Source organism: Pholcus phalangioides, unplaced genomic scaffold, assembly GCF_987345545.1.
Source record: "Pholcus phalangioides strain wild (caught in Gottingen) unplaced genomic scaffold, Ppha-v1.0 ptg000022l_1, whole genome shotgun sequence".
Classification (NCBI taxonomy): Eukaryota; Metazoa; Arthropoda; class Arachnida; order Araneae; family Pholcidae; genus Pholcus; species Pholcus phalangioides.
In genome coordinates this window covers 18139850-18156987 of record NW_028301615.1, presented here as the reverse complement: position 1 = coordinate 18156987, position 17138 = coordinate 18139850, and the positions used below count along the sequence as shown (strand labels likewise).

Here is a 17138-nt window from a genome sequence, read left to right as displayed (position 1 = left end):
TAAAGTGATTGAAAAAATATGGATGCCAATATAACTAAAATACAGCAACTCCACAAAATAAGAGCAATTATCACGATAAAACTTATACACATTAAAGGAAAATAAAATTCATAAAAACTAATGATTATAGTGAAATACACAGCCCATAAACATTGGTTCTTATCTAAGTATGGATAACTTTTTAATTCATCCGATTATAAACATTTCTTTTTATGTGTGTTAGTTGTGGTAGAATTTACAACTCCCTGGGTAAGCTATTCCATTTATTCTACCCTGTTAGAGAAAAAATTCACTGCTACACCACAACCTGGAATTATCCCGTAATAAACAATACTGGCATCCCCCGTTGCCCAAACACTCACTTGACTGTGTATTAACTTGTGGTCCATCCTATCCATTCTGTTGAAAAATTTAAAAACTTCCATTATATTTCTTCGCCACCTAGATTCTTCCAATGCAAACATATTCAAAAAAATCAAGTCTGTTGTCACAGCTCAAGTTTATTGTACCAACAAGAGCGCATGTGGCTCTTCTCTGCACCTCAACACCACCTAGAGAAGGCCTCGGCACGAAGCTTCTGACGTCACTGTGGTATGCCATGTCACTTATAGTCATTGTATATGCTAGGGAAAGGGTCAAGATGCCGCATGCGTTGCCCTACTATATCTAATGGCTATAGGTGAGATGGCCTACCTTAGTGATGCCACAAGCTTTGTGCGGAGACCTTGGTTGAGGTCAATAACACCTAGAGAACAAGTTGTCTTTCTGTAGGTATAGTCTTTAAAACCTTATGGCATGCTCCAGTCTAGCACAGACTAAAGCCCTAAAAAGTGGGATTACTTTAGAACAGGCATCTTCAACCCATTGCTCGCTAGCACCACAGTACTCCCTGAAGCATTTAAGAGTGTTCAATGACAATACATTGAACTGTTATTGTTCAAAGCGATTTAAGTGAAGTAATCTTCAAAATGTTGTAAACTGAATATAAATGAATGAACGTCAAGACTCTACCATCAGACTTATCTGGCTTCCAACCCAGCTTCATAGCAGAGTCTGGAACAGAATGTTGTAAACTGTAAACACATACAGACTATTTCAGATGTTCTGATGTACCTTACAGGCCAGAGATGTCATTGACGCGCTATAATGCATCAAATACCTGGAATTTCGGAAAAGAACACATAAAAATTTTGTTCACCTGTCCTTCAGGACGCGCTCTTTCTGAGTTCTAAGAAGAAAAAAATAGAGAAACCGCCTTTTTCTTTTTACCGTCTATCATGATCGCGCAACCTTGAAAAAAAGTGGTTTTACTACTTTGCACACTATTGATATACAAGCAGGTTGGTGAAGAATAAGATGAGGGATATTTAGTTGCTTTCCTGAATGAGGGGTCGTGTAGTTGTAAAATTTCTGAGTTTCTATTCCCCTATGGATTTTCTCCTCTTCGATTATGTACCGGAAATTTGTACTTTCGCGGCTATCTACCGGCATTCAAAGACAGCCTCTATACGGCGTAAATTCGCCTTATTCCTACAATATTGTGAATATGAATTTTTTTTAAATCGTAAAGGATCGGAACGCCTGATCAAGTTGTAGAACACTCCTGAGATCGTCAAAAAAAAACGAATCTGTAAAATCTGGACCTTGAATATCCGCAGTTTTGTCATCTAGCTGCTATGTAGCAGTGTCACCGTTTCACATCGCGAAAATCATGAGTCTGTACGCAGAATCGGCTTTTGGAGGGGCACAAGAGGATCTAATTCTTTAGACGGGCAGACATGACTGCTGACTGCCCAGAGAGACCATCTGGGGATGGTTTGCGCTCTTTCAGAAAGAGATGCACGGTCTTGGGGAGCTCTAATTCTTTACGGAAAGTTTGGGTCACTAACACTCAAACAATTTTAAATTAGCCGATAGTGTAAAAGAAATTATTTTATTCAAATATTTTGATTCTTTAGAAAAATATTTTTTAATTTTTGATCTTGGGGGAGAAGGGAAGCGGCCCCCTTATAACCCCTCCCCCAATTTTGCTTTTGGTGAAAATCCGGGTTTGGAACCCGTGATTGTGCAATGGTAATTGGCTAAAAACATGATTTTCTAAAGATTTCAAATTTTGAGTTGGCTATCCCTTTGAAAGAAACTTCTGGTTGCCACGGCGATCACAGAGACCTGCAACACAAATATGTATACATTAAACTTCACATGCATGCATTACCAGTTTGGAGGATAGATGCAGGGCCGCAACTGGGAGCCTGCTATTCGGCACACCCTTCTGGTTCAGCTCCCGTGGCACCAGACCCGCCTGCTCCCTCCCTAGTTGCGGCGCTAGATAGATAGCACCACCTACTGAACACAAAACACGCCAAATGCTTTGCATGCACATTAAGTTTCTCCAACAGAAATCTGACATATCTCCCATATTCAGGTGTAAAAATATGTGGCAGTTAAATGGCGACAGATCAGAGTGGTGGACCATCAGGAAGGGAAAGTAAAATCATTCTACAAGGAAAATCAAAGTATGAATAGTGAAATATGAAGTGTCTGAGAGAGAATCCTTTAAATTTGATCAGAAGATTTTTTTAAACAAAATGTAAAGTCAATCAGAAGTGAGTTTACAGATTGATTTATTAGTAAATATATAAATGTGTGCCTCCAACTGTTAACTAAAGTGGATCCTGCTTATAACGTTTTTCAAAAAACCGTCATAGAAAACGTAAAGAAGAAAACACTTTAAACGGGAAATCTTAATGAGAATTACTTATTGTTAGGACCACGAAAATAAAATAAGTTGTATTAAGTGGGGGAAAAGTTATAAGCAGGATCAACTATATTTGTTTTAGATTTATTACATTTGTTAAATTCTCAGTGTTAATGGGCTTTTCTTTGCAAGCTTTTCTTATTAGTAGACAATGAAAGTAAATGAACCTTTGGACAGAACATGTTTGTAGAAATGAATTACTTGATTCACAACAAATACCTTCTTCTATCCAGAACATGGCCCACCACTCAGTCTCAAACGAAGAAAGGTGATCAAAGACCTGCAGCATGCTGGAAGAAAATTTATAAGAGATACCAGTGAATTATGGGGGGCATAATTTTTTTCAAGGTAAATTTTTTTTTTGAGAGGGACCCACTTTCATTCAAAGGACCCAGATTTTTTGAATAAGAGACCCAGGTAAATTAGAGTACAGTGGCATCTCTGCAGGGTATGCCTTTGTGATCTTGTATCTGTCACGTATACTGTATGGAATGTGTACAGCTGCATTTACAGCATTTCGTGGAACTTTATATTTATTTGATCTTCTCATTACATTGAAAAATGCGGTGAAACTTAATTGCTAACATTTATGGCTTTATTTAATTTAACCTCAGAATTCTGTAAGGTTTGGATTTGAGGTAGGTCTGATTCACATTAACTTGGATAATATCTGGGTCTTACTGTACACCCAGGATTGCATTTCCCTCGCCCAACGCGTATTCAGAAACTACACCTTATACATATATACATGTGAGTATGTATATTATGTCTTGTAAGTTTATATATTTTTATGTTCGTGGACCTGGCCACATGACAACACACAGCATTTTATTTCAATATATTCAGAATGTATATATTTTTGGTTACAAAAAATGGAAAAAATAGTTGATTTAAATTATTTTTTCTAAGTCTTGGCATTTTTGTTTCAAGTATATTGAGCCATTATACAGGGTGGTCTGTTATTGGATAAACAAACTCAGAGGGTTGTTAGTGGACATCAAGAGGAACGAAAATTGCATTGTCGTCGCAAACCACGTTGAGAGGGTGAAAATCACTAAAAACACATGCGGGTTTCGATGTCACGCTGGAATAGATAAAAGTACAATAATAACTACAAAAAGATTTATTTGATTAATTATTACAAGAGTTGTTGGAAGTGGCGGTTGCTGATGTCATTGCGCAGTCTAAAACAATGTAAAACGATTCCCAGACACGCTTAAAGATACCAGGTATGCTTTTGATGTCTGCCACAGCGATGACAATCCCCGTTAGGTGATCCTCCAGTGTGTCCACAGGCGTTGCATAAACGTCGTCCGCAGCACATGATCCTACCCCAGTGCATGCATTTTGTGACACTGCTTACTTCAGATATGGTGAGCAAAACCCACGACCGCTTTCAGCGATCAATTGACATCCACCTTTCATCTCCTCTGGATTCAGAGCCTGCATGCATTTTTCCAGATTTTCACCCTCTCAATGTGGTTTGCGACACCATGTTCCATTGTAATTTTTGTTCCTCTTGATGCCTACTAACAACCCTCTCAGTTTGTCTGTCCATTAACAGAACACCCTGTATAATGTGTAAAATCATTGGTAGATTTGTGAAAATCCTAGAAATTTTTTTTTTCTTTCGTCACACACATCAGTAACAGCAGTCACTGTAATCCAAAATATATTATAACCTTGCAGGTTGTGTACCTTCGATTACATCATTTTCATATTATTGATTAAAAGAAAAATTACTTGAACCTAAATAAGTGTGTGCAAGCAACTTTGATTTCAGACATCAGGTTTTTAAACATTTCACAATCTGAAAAATTCATTTTTTCACATGTTCATTTAAAAATTTTCTTTCTATAGCTACACAAATCAGTATATTTATCAAATATGTTCATAAATTCCATAAACACCCCAAAGCAGAATGTTTTGCATTGTTTTGCAATGAGCCCTCGACTGACTGGAAATGTTCTGCAGTTCCCATAATAGTGTTTTCTACATTTTTCTTAAAATTCTTCCCGATTGTTCTGCAATAACACTGATTGTTCTGTGACGTACGTCGCAGACTTCGGCATATTCTGCTTTGGGGCATAAACATATGTTTAATAGTACAAGGTACTAGTAGTGTAACATTTCCTTATGAAATATATGGTTATTATATGAAACTGAATTTTCCCCTTTATGATGTAAATTAGGTTAGGGGTTCTCAAACTTTTTCCACCTGTGGTGTCACTTTCCCTAATTAACACTTATCCGTGGTTCCCGCACATGAAAATATGTCATGGTTCCCGCACAGTAGTTTAACGAAGAATCTCTTCAGGAAAAGCTTTGTTAGTGCCGCAGTCCCTGACAAAAGTTAAAGGCACACAGTTTGAGAGCCCCTATATTAGGTAATATAACACTATTGTTTCTAGCTGTATTCAAAATGCATACTGTGGGTTTAATTTTTTCAGTTGAAGCCCGTCCATAGGCGTAACCTTGTGTGTTGCAGCGGTTCAATCCTTTGTAGTATGTATTTGTGAGAAAATATTTCATGGTCACTGCGCACTTTGCTTAGTCTTTTTTTTCCCCTCCCCTTCTGTGCTTGTGTGCAATGTTTGCTATCAAAAAAGCTTTAGCATCTTAGGATTAATTAAAGTCAAGTATTTTATTTTTTTTCCAGGCTGGTTTAGCACATGATACAGATATGCAGACAGCTGTGTCTCGGGAACTTAGCATGCACTTTGATCATAAACCCAAACCCACCCTGAAATCAGCTGGCATTGCTCTGATCGCTGTAAGTAGTTGATGCATGGAGCCTGCTTAGCACACTCCTCGTTCTAGTCTTCCAATTCGTCTCTTAGGATTTTTTTTTATCCTCCCTCTATCTATCGAAAATAAAATGGCATCTCATTTTTGATGATTCTTCCCTATTAAAAGGCTCATCCAACCAGTTCTAAAGTGCATCTGTACTTTTCAAGTCATTCACTTACTGAAATAGTGATTCCAAAATAAAAACAATTTATAAAGCTTGGTTTTCTTTCTTTTGCCAAAAATATTGAATGTTTTTTCATGTCAGTGATAGTTGAATGTCTCTGAATATTTATTCATACATACCTTCTCGAGATATACTTCGTATATGAGGTTTAATCATCGTTAGTTATTTTAAATGATGAGTCAAAATATTTGAAGCTCTACAACGATTCTAATTTGCATAAAAAATCGTGTGCCAACATTCCAGTACCGTCATATAAACTTTTCTTCCACCAGTCTTTAAAAATCTGCCAATCTCTTCCTATCACAATGCTCGTTCTCAGGTCGTCACATCTACAAAATACACATGCTCATAATTTTGTTTTGTGCACTAGTTAATTCAAGGTAGATATCGCCCTGAAAACACTCTTTAAAGGGAAAAAAAAACCTTTTTAAAAATATTTTTCTAGTCGTTTAAAATTATATGTATAAAACAAAACTAGCCAAAGTCGAATCTAGAAGAGGAATGTGCTACAGCGGTGAAACAGGAAAAAAAAGCAAAAATGCATGTACCTGAAGATTTGGCAAGCAATCGCTATCTCATCTTCATTGCTCGACTTTCTCTATGGTATTGTGTACATAAGAACGTTTTTTAAAATGTAATTTGTCTCAATGCATGTTTCTAGTCATGTTATGTGCTGTACGTGTGCAAGTGTTGTTTTTTTTTGCATGTTTATTGTTCTAGCCCTGTATAGTTGTGGTGATGTAATGAGTCCAAAGTACCTTAACTGCCTTTTATCAGTGCCTAGGTGTGAGCGTCTTATTTTTATTATTTTTTTAATGATCCTACTTCCTATTAAAATAACAAAGCCATTGAATGAGTATGTGATTGCTCATTTTAACAATTGTTAATTCTTTTCGAAAACAAGCATAGGGAAAATATTGACATGCACAATATGTTCAGATTAACCTGTAATTTTCTAGTACTTTTTTGCATCTGAGGCTAGATTTGCGACACCTATAAACACTATCCTTAGATAACAGTTCTATTGAAAGATGTCAGGTTTCGTTTCTAAGACATTAACATATTTGAATGAAATAGTGCAAATCATTGAATTGTCTTCAATTCCAAAAACCAAACATAATTTTGACATAGTTTAAAAGGGATTTCTGTCGTTATGGTTGGAGACAAATTGCCAGAATTGTCTGTACAGTATTAAAGGATTCTATACAATGTCCATATTTCAGGATTTTCTTTTGTGATAGGGTTATAGACATAATATTGTTCCCTGTGTGCCAGAAACACAAAAATGGAAATTTTCACTTTTTTTATCAGCTGGCTGGATAACTTAGCAAAATAAGTTTTGCGTGGCACACAAATGTGTATCCCTATTAAAACACATGTTACAAAACATTTTAGGAAAATAACTTCCATAGAGTAACGGGTAAAGTAAACATTCAAACATTTCCCCATGTTCATTTTTTTTCTAAGGACACATTGGACATTTCTGGCTCCAGTGCAAGGGGAAGGATATGGAAACCCTTTTTTGGGTTAACTAAGCTTGCATGATCATGCATTATGATCAATGTATTGAAATCTCCTGTTTTTTAACATACTAAATATTTAAATATATTGTTTATAGGAGGGCTGGGAAGCAGAAATTATGAGCAATATAAGATGAAACTATCGTCATCTCAGTAAAATGTTTCTCTGGTTAAAGGGTTGTTGTCGATATAAACTATTCTCAGTGTTTCATGAGATTAGACTCATTTCATTCTTAATGCTGGTGGTTATCAGGAGACATCAAAGTTTGCGTTCTAGAATGAGAAAAATGTTACACAGAGAACTGTCCTCAAGGCAATCGCCATGAAGAAAGCCTGGCAGTCTAGAAACATCATTTAGCTGTCAAAGTTTGTCTTCTGCAATCGCACCACATATTTATCGAGTGTCTACCATCCTGGCAGGTCCTTATTGGCTGTTATGGACTTGCTGATGCTGTATGAGCGTCATCCAGTAGTCTTGGAGGCTGTGAAGGGGGATGATAAGAGTTACCTAGTTGGTCGTTTCGCTGCTTTTGTCATTGGCCCTGGCACAAGAGGGTCAGGTGTTCTTCAGGCTGGAGACCCTTGTCCTGTGAAGCTTCACTTTCTAATGGTGGGAATTCAAGTAGTCTATTTAAACATCTCGGGGCACACACACACACCTTTTTGTGTCAGCACTTGAACTTGATTTTCTAACTTTGAAGGTTGAAAAAGAACCGATTTCTGATTTGAAAAAGTGTGTACAGAGCAGGCAGACACACTGCATGAGCACAAACACAAAAAACAAGCGTCTGTCATTTTCACTCCTAATATGAATGGCAGCTCTCATCTTAAACTTAAGATGGGACATAATGTATATAATTGTGTATAAGCTGACCCCCCAACTTCAGGACCACCAAAACTGCAATAAATTGAAAATCCATGTATAAGCCGACTCCTGTATAAGATTTTCTCTTCAATGTGATACGTGTATCAGCAGACCACCTCAAATTAAACAAATTTTTTTAGCAAAAAAACAACCTGTATTATACACAAGTATATACAATGAATGCTTTTGGGTAAGGGGGCACACATATACACATGTAACAACTTTTCAGCATCCATCACGAATTCACTAGAAACTCCTCCAGATTTTTAGATACCATCAAGTGATAGTGGTAGTACATGAATCTGAGAGGTTGGGGGAATTCTATTGTGTGGTTGCAGAATGAAAACACTCATGATGTGAACCTCCTTAGTGTTAAAAATAAAAAAAATGGGAATGAATTTTTTTTGGTACTGACCAGTCTTTTTAGCCAGAGAAACTATTGACAATGGCTGTGTAAGCTTAATCGGTTATTAATGCAGTTTACGATTGCAGTCATTGGAAAATCGAAACTTATTCAGTGGCTTTTCTTTCTATCCATGCTTGCATGTGCAATCTGTGCTCTTTACTAACCATACTTAAAAAAAAAACGAAGAGCTTTTTTCATAAATGCCAAAATTTAATAATTAATCTCCCGAGACTTGCAGCTTTCTCTAAAACAAAATCTAACACTCGAGAACCTTCGCTGCTGATTACTCAACCCGCCCGTTTACCAATCATTTCCTGGAAACACTCTGCCGTTATGATGATTCCACCTATTTGTTCCAGGTAAGCCTTTTATTCTATTCACTCGAGTGCTTTTAATGTTTTGTTGTGAATCTCTGCTAAATGCTAACGAATAATCATAAGGAACTCTTTGGATTTTGTGAATTATGTATCTTCCACACAAAATAAAGTTTTTCTTTCTCAGTGTGACATTAAATATATAGAGGGCGGTGGTGTAGAAGGTATCCAAAAGTAATGGCTTATATACTGAAAGAACCACACATGCTTAGTTACAAAAAAAATTCTGCACTTTTGATAGGGGATTCTACCAAGGTCATGCATGGCAACTGTTGAAAGCTGCTTTTGAGACACTTGCAGTTGACTTAACTGCCAGCATGGGGACACTGTTCATGACTCCCCACATCCTGTTCCTCCTCCCCCTTCTATAGTGGATTTATAGCATGAGAAAACAAATTATGGTAATTGTCCCAGGCCCTGTCAGCTCTACCCGTATATGGGCCGTGGCTGTGTTTAACTGAAGTTGGTTTTCCAAATTCAAGGTGCAAACGTGAGCTTATCTCACATTTGAAATTCATGCACAGTACATGGTACAGACAAAATGAACTGCCAAGATGCAAGGTTGCTTTCAAATTCAGAAGACAGGGCAGCATACATGTTGCAAAGCTTATGCACGACACATTTTGATATGCACCTATTCGTTTTTCAGAGGAATGATTGAGGTGCTCAAGCAGTGCGGTAGCAGTAGCATGTGGAGACGCCACAAGATGCGATTCAGTGCATGCTTAGACAAGCTGAATTTAAATTGCCTATAACTATGACTATTCAAGCATATCTCTCAGTTTGGAAAATAGGTGGCAGTACCAAAAATTCATGCACAACACCAGATACGCACTCAGTGTTAGGTACACTGTACACTTCTGGCACAATTCATTCAGTTGTAAATTGTCGATGACAATTACATCAGAGTTCTCGTTTTGAAAAAGTTAACACCACATTTCGCAGCAGTTGATTTAATAACACCTCAAATTCAGAGTGAGACCGTTTTCTCAGCCCTTAATTCAAGGATATAGATTTTCTGGATATTTTATATTCTGGGGAACTCTGAAAGAAAAGTCGTCTCATGCCACAGAGTTGATGGATTAAGGAAGGCTGGGTCATGTCTCCAGTGGTATGCATCGTAGACACTTGCCCAGTTCTTCACACTAGGATAGGGATACCAGGCGTCCTTCTTTTTGATGTCATTTCAAGCATCTCCTCCTACGTTTCAGAAAATTTGCCCTTTTGTCAGGTTTTTGGAATTTTTTTTCCCCCTTGGAAAAGGAAGCCTTTTTTTTCCCGAAGGGAAGATTTTTCCCTTGAATATTAACTCATCTCTTCCTTGACACGAGTGTTTTTGTTTGTTTTTTCTTTCATTTACCAACAGCTGCCGAAATTCCCAGAATTTTTCCAGTTTTTTTTAGTGTTTCTGCTTTAGTTGAGAAACTATTATTGTGGTCAATTTTATTAGTCAGAATAGTGGTGCCATCTGTTGTAAAAATTAGGAAGTGACGTTGCTAAGGGCGGCACGTCCTTTCTCGGTTGTCGAATGTGTTAACCCTGCAAGAGGACCAGAGTTTAATTCCTAATTTCTTGGTATAATATCTAGGGAAACGTATTTCCTTGACCTCAAATTCTGTGATCGAAATGACATTTGATCTCGTGCCGAGGCACTGAAGGTGCTCGCGTTGAATTTCATTATCTTGCAAATAAACTTGAGTTGCCCTCTTCAATGCATCATAAATTCATTATTCTTTCATTATAAACTGTTACTTTTGGATACCTTCAGCTGGCACACCCTGTGTATAGGTGCACATCTCACTGGTGGAAATGCATAAAGTAACTAATTATCAATTTTTTTAATTTTTGTAGGCCACTGCTCTCGACAAGAAATCTACTTTCAGTAAGCGTTTCTTCCAGCCGGGTTCTCCTGAAGAATACTGACGAAACATTCTCTTTTAAGAGGACAGCACGATATAATCGATCCTTGATAATGTTTGTAATCGCTCAACAATGTGAGCTTTAATTATTTTATGTGTCGGTGAATAGTTTTTCTTGCATATTGTGTGCACACCCCCTTAAATCTATTGAAAGTATCCATTTTTTTTTAGATATTTCAATTGTTTATGAATTCGTGAAATTTTTTTTCGCCATTAATACATAACCCAGTAATTTTATTTAAATTTCCAGTGTTCGAATTGTATGGGTTTTTTTTTTCTCTTTTAGCGTGACGTAAATCAAAATATTACTTGTATTGCAATATTATTTTTTCTCTTTGGTATTTGTGATTGTCCACATTTTGACTGTTTCTTCAGTTTTAAATGATAATATCATGGCTCGATACAGAGCACGTCATCCAGATTTTTTTTTCGAGAAACTTGAATATTTAAAAAATTTTAGCAATAAACCTAAAAACTTAACATTTATGCATTAATTGTGCGCAGGATAATTTTTTCTAGATTTTCTTTTCATTTAAATAATTTGCAGGAAATAGTTATATATACATGTTTCGAAATCTTCGTTTTTGAGTTTATTTATTCAGATTTTGTTTGACAAAATAGGATTTATAGCTTGAATTTCTTTTCGGCCAGTTTATATTTTCGTCTTACTTTTCTTGCGTCTTATGTGAAATTATATTTTGAGTTTGTGATTTCAGAAAATTATTTTAAGTATCTTGTCTGTCATAGAAAAATTGAAAATAAATCTTGACATTCAACTTTGCTATGTGACGGGCTTATGGAATTGTATAGATTTGTCGAGTGCGTAAAAAAAAAAACCTTGTTATATATATTGTATAGATAATTTAACTTATAGGGTTGTGTATGAAAGCTTATACGGAAACATATTTTCTGAGCATTTAGGTTTTATACAATTAAAATATTTCAAGTTGTAGAAAATTGTATTACAATAAAGTTACCTATACATATTTACTGCTGTATTTTTGGTTTTCTTCAACAGTTATTTTTACATGGGTCAGTTTTCCGGACCCTTCACAAAATTTCAGATCTATAAAAACACTTTCACAAAATTCTGGACCTGAAAAATGGATTCTTTATATGAATGAAACCATAAATTTTTGGAATTTCATTTCTTTTGTGATAGACTAATTAGATTACTTCACTTCGCACAAAATTACTTATTTTTCACAAAATTAATGATCCTTTTCACAAAAATAGGGGGCCCGCGCGCGGCTGTCCAGACTTTCCTCGTTTTATTTCTTTCTGGTGATTATTGAGCTGTGTGAACAAACTTCTGGAAGTGATGGGTTGTATAAAGATAAATTGGAATCTTAGAGGGAGTTGACAGTGTAAGAAGTGTGAACACTGTAAACCAAAGTCTTGGTCTGATGTTTCTTGATTGGCGCCTTTTTGAGGAACCCCTTGGCCAAACAGCAACAGAATACCGGGCTATAGATGTACCTCATGTCTGGGATTGCAACCCGTGGACAGCTGTGAAAATAACTGCTAAAGTTCATTCGTGCTTTATCCTTTGCAATTCATCAGTATATGTACTAGCTATGATACGGCGCTGCCTTCAGTTACTGGAAAAATTGAGTGACAAACCATCATACATATACTGTTTAAAGAAGTGGCAAACCATTTTAAAGGCAAATGCATGTTGGAAACTCATTGCTAGGGAACCAAAGTAAACATTTCCAGTCATTATTAAGGCTTACGAACCATTGTTGCCCATCTCTGACGAGGCTACTCTAAAAGTTTAAGTCTGATCCCGTTCGGTACATGCAGAATTTGGCGACGATAAATCCAAATTGTAAATTTGCATAGAGAGCAGACAAAATCAATTATACATATACACCCTTTTCAGGTTTCCGGAAATTTATTTCATTATGGAACATCTAATGTTCCTCCCCTCCCCCATTTTTACACACTGATTAATCTCCGAAATTCCTAGAATACTTGGAGCCCAAGTCACCTCCAAGAATGACATGCTATTTTAACCACGGCCTAGCTTGCTTCAGGCAGGGCCGCAACTAGGTACTTTGTCACCCGGGGCAGACCGGCATTTTGGCGCACCTTGCCATATAGCAGTTAAAGGATGAGTTGGGGGCGCTGGACAACTAGTCGCAGCCCTGGCTTTTTAGGATATGAAAGACATGTAAAACAACTGGAAGACCAAATTTTGAAACTGGATGTTGCGAACAATGGTAATGTCATACTGGAGGGGGGTCATTCAGAAATTGCGTTTGTCGATTCTGGCAAAATAGGATGCAATGTTCCAGAAAGAAAACTTGCTCTAGGCAAAGTAATGAAACACCATACTGTAAACAATTGTTCTTTTTAAGCCGTTGAGAAAAAATGTTTAGCGGTGCCATCTATTGGGGAAAAGCTGAAATCAAGATGGGTGCGTGCTTCCTGTTTTTGAATCTGGGTAACGTTCTGTCGAATGCTAAAACGACTACACGGTATTTCTTGGTGTACTTTAGACACAGTTCTACTTTAGTTGCGGTGCCATTTGTTGTGGACAGATTGTGTTGTGTTACTAGGAGGAGGGGGGGGGGGGCAGAAGCGTGCGCTTTCGTTTTAAAGATTCTGGTGTCCCCCAATTGTGTATCGAAAACAAACATTGGGACTGCTGCTGCCATCTGATAAATTTAAACTGAACTATCCGTACGCGAGTTATTTCCTATTTATTTTTTCCTCAAAATGAATGACCGATAAAATGCTGTCCCACACATACCTAAACATTTTTTTTAGGTTTAGGGTATTTTCACGGTATTGGTTTTAAATCTTGCTTAATTTCATTTAATAGGCATCGGAGGTTCTAGTTTTAGGCAATGCCGTCTTAACGCATTATCCCACCCGGACACCTCAAGACAAAGCCGCTTGAAAGACTCTTAGTGCAGCTTTGGTTCGTCCTTGACAGGGGCACAACAGAAACGGTGACATGACCACAGAAAAAAATTGCTTCCCCATCGAGGGGTTAGCGCACCAACCTCTCGATGAGTAAAACAAGCCTGCCGTCCCGGTCCAATCAGCCTTCGTGTGCAGAAAAAGACCATGGTGCGACAAAAATTATCAAAATGCACATGCGAAGGCGGTAGAGGGTGTTCTATTAGAGTGCGCAAAACATTTCTCACCAAAAGCAAATATATTTCTACGACGGATTTGTTGCAATCAGCCATTTGAGGGTGAAACCTGGGGTAACGTAAATCCTACCTTAAGTAATTGTACCGCTTGATCGTTTGGCGCAGCATAACCTTGGTCCTCGCACCAATTTAGGTGCTGGAGAACCTAGGCCATTTGAGCTTTTCCCCCTCCCACAATAATTTTAGAAAACAATGCAACCTTTCTCCTGCGTATGCACTCTAGTCCCGTGTATCTATACGTGACGACCAGCAACTTTCAGCTTCCCTCCCCTCAATGTTTTCATGTGCGTTTTTATTGGTGCACCCTCGAATGGTTGATTGCACTTTTATTGCAGAAAATTCGTCGGGAAAATATTTGCTTCTGGTGAAGTGCCGTTTCGACCGCACATTCTAAGGCCGCGCCCAATATTCAAAGTTGTATGTTTAGGTGTTTTGTATCACTTCTTAAAGTTCGTCGCATGAATGCGTTCTTTTGTCGAATATATTTGGTAATATCGGTAGTTGTCCTATATTTCAGCAAAAAAAGACATGTTTAGTAGCGCCTCCTAGATGTTATACTAGTTTTTAGAAAAAGAGGGGGGCATAAAAACTAAAAATTTATGCACAAAAGACGATTGTCAAACTGGCACAAGATTATCCATAGATAGGAACTGCAAAAAATAAAGCACATACCGAAGGGAGAAAATATCGCTAAGTAAATTCTGTAAATAATTGCATTATTGAAATCAAGTTTGCAAGTTTTAAAAATATTAGTGTTGAAACTCAATACAGGGTGTTCCATAAATCCATATAGTTAGGAATTGAAATAGTCATATTTGCAGTTGAAACTAATTTTTTTTTTTATACTAAAGAAATCCGTCGTTAAGGGCCCTTTCACACGGAGCGGATCCGGAAGAAGTTTTAACAATTGGAATATACGGCGCCTTTCAGACGAGCCGAAAAATCTCCGCACCTAGGAAATGTTCATACGGGTCCGGACGTCGTCCGCATGTGTCAAAACCTAAGTGCAGGCTCCGCATCCGCACATAGAAGTTTTGACAATAGGTTTATTCGGAGCTATTCACACGATGCGGAGCGAATTCGTCCGCATCTTTGGCTACTTTTTGAAGGTGATTTTGCACGGAATTTTTTTAATTATTTGCCATAAATACCCTTAAAAACACCATATGAGGGTCCCTGTTCATCAAATACGATGTACCACATACGTCTATCCCTTTGTTTCCTTCTGAGATTGAGATATAGCAACTTTAACTGCCTTTTGTCCATATTTCACAATTTTAAACAATAAAACCTGCCAACAACGGCCACTGACGGGACCAAAATTATAAGCCGTTCTGTTCATTACGAATATTTAATTGACTAAATACTTTAATAACTTTTAAATTTAATTTAAAAATTTTAATTTTTTTCTTTTTAAATTTTTAAAATTATTTAAAAAATTATAAAAATTTGAAATATTTTAAATATTATTTTTTTAAATTTTTAATCTTTTAATTTTTTCAAACTTAAAAAAAAATACTTTTATTAAAAACATTGTTATCCACGTACGGTGTTCACTCGGGGCCGGATTAAGTCGTTTGAAGACCCTAGCACTTGAATATTTTTGGTGGTTCCCCCGATACCTACAAGTTTATTTTACTCAATATTCAGTCTATAAACTTAAAAAATGAAATTTTATATTTCAGAAATGACTAATCTAAGGATGGGATTTCACTCTAAAAGGTTTATGAAAGTTATTTTATAAAACTTGAAAAAAAACAACTAATAAATTTATCGGTTGCATTAGAGCAAATGCAACCGATAAATTTATTAGTTGCTTTTTTTTAAATAATTGTTATAAAATTTTTATAGTGTAATCCGGCCGGGGTTATACTATAAAGTTTTATAAAAGAACTTTTATGAAAGTTGAAAAATTCAACCAATAGGCGCATCGGTTGCATTCAAGAAAATGCAACCGGTGCACACACACACATTTTGCAGTCAAAGAATTCAACCAATAAGATATTGGTTGAATTTTTCACGTTTTATCAAAGAGCTTTTACAAAACTTTTATAGTGTAATCCCGGCCTAAGGCTGGTATTACACTATAAAACTTGAAAAATGTAACCAATAAACACATCCGTTACATTCGAGCGAACTTAACTGATCGGCCTATCGGTTGCATTTTTCAAGTTTTATAAACTAACTTTTATACTGTAATCCCGGCCTAAGACAGAATTGTGATGTGAATATTTCTAAGCAGACATTTTGAACGTTCCCACCCCTCCCTTTTTTTCTACTTGCAAATTCTTTGATATCTCCTGAATTTTTTTTTTTTTTTTTAGGAACATTAGTTTTGGATGTTTTTGGAATTTTTCTTTCATATTTTTCCGGAAAGACGGATTTTTTTTTTTCAAAATGTTTTGAAAATATTTGAAGACATTTTCTCCCATCGACTACTTGTGAGGATCGGAATTAAGACATCTTTATTCCCATATTCTATGTGGCTCTAGACTAAACCACCAAAGAATACCTCTAGGCTGCATATGGGCACTGAATCAGGGGTGAAGGAGAAAAACAGTTACAAAAATTGCGAAAAAATAGTTTTTATGCACGAATTTCAACCTAAAGATGCGGGCGAAACACCCGCATCTTCAGTGCTCGTGTGAAAGGGTATGCGGACCCGCTTCCGCTCCGTGTGAAAGGGGCCTAAATTGTTTGCAAGTTTTTGTCGACAGGGGGGGGGGGATGCCGCACGAAAGGAAATCATTGTAAATATATAAATTTAGTCCTATGAAATACAGAGTACCCGACAGCTCGTTCCTGAAATTTTCTTGTGTACTAGGTGATCAATTAAGATTTTCATATCACCCGCTGAAGATTTACGAACGTTTCGGACGCAGAAGATATCGAAAAAGATTACTGTCCGACTGGTCAAATTCGGTTATTTTCTTTCGTACTCTATCGACAAATTTTAAAATTTTTCATGTCTGCCAAAAAAAAAAGACCCCTTCGTGAGAATCTAGTAGTGCGGTGAATGACTCCAATATTGAATATATACGAACTTGAAAAGGGTTAACTATTAAACATTCAACAATTAAATATTAGGACATAATTAACCTAAAAATTAAAGAATTTAGATCATCAGCACGACCCGCGTGGATGTGATTGCTAGC

The 17138-nt window shown here is 36.8% G+C and overlaps 1 protein-coding gene across 2 annotated transcripts in view; it reads left to right on the top strand.

Annotated features, from left to right (window-relative positions):
• The window catches only part of LOC149069926 (serine/threonine-protein kinase DCLK1), a 108846-nt gene extending 97041 nt beyond the window's left edge, over window positions 1-11805 (top strand). The window contains exons 14-15 of one of the 2 annotated variants that reach the window (XM_089250204.1): window positions 5418-5531; window positions 10749-11805. In XM_089250204.1, coding sequence (XP_089106330.1) covers window positions 5418-5531; window positions 10749-10820 — 186 coding nt within the window. In that variant the 3' untranslated portion in view covers window positions 10821-11805. Of the gene's footprint in view, window positions 1-5417; window positions 5743-10748 lie in introns of those variants that run through there. The other variant, XM_089250205.1, reaches the window with a different exon arrangement.
• Window positions 11806-17138: the final 5333 nt, after the last annotated feature.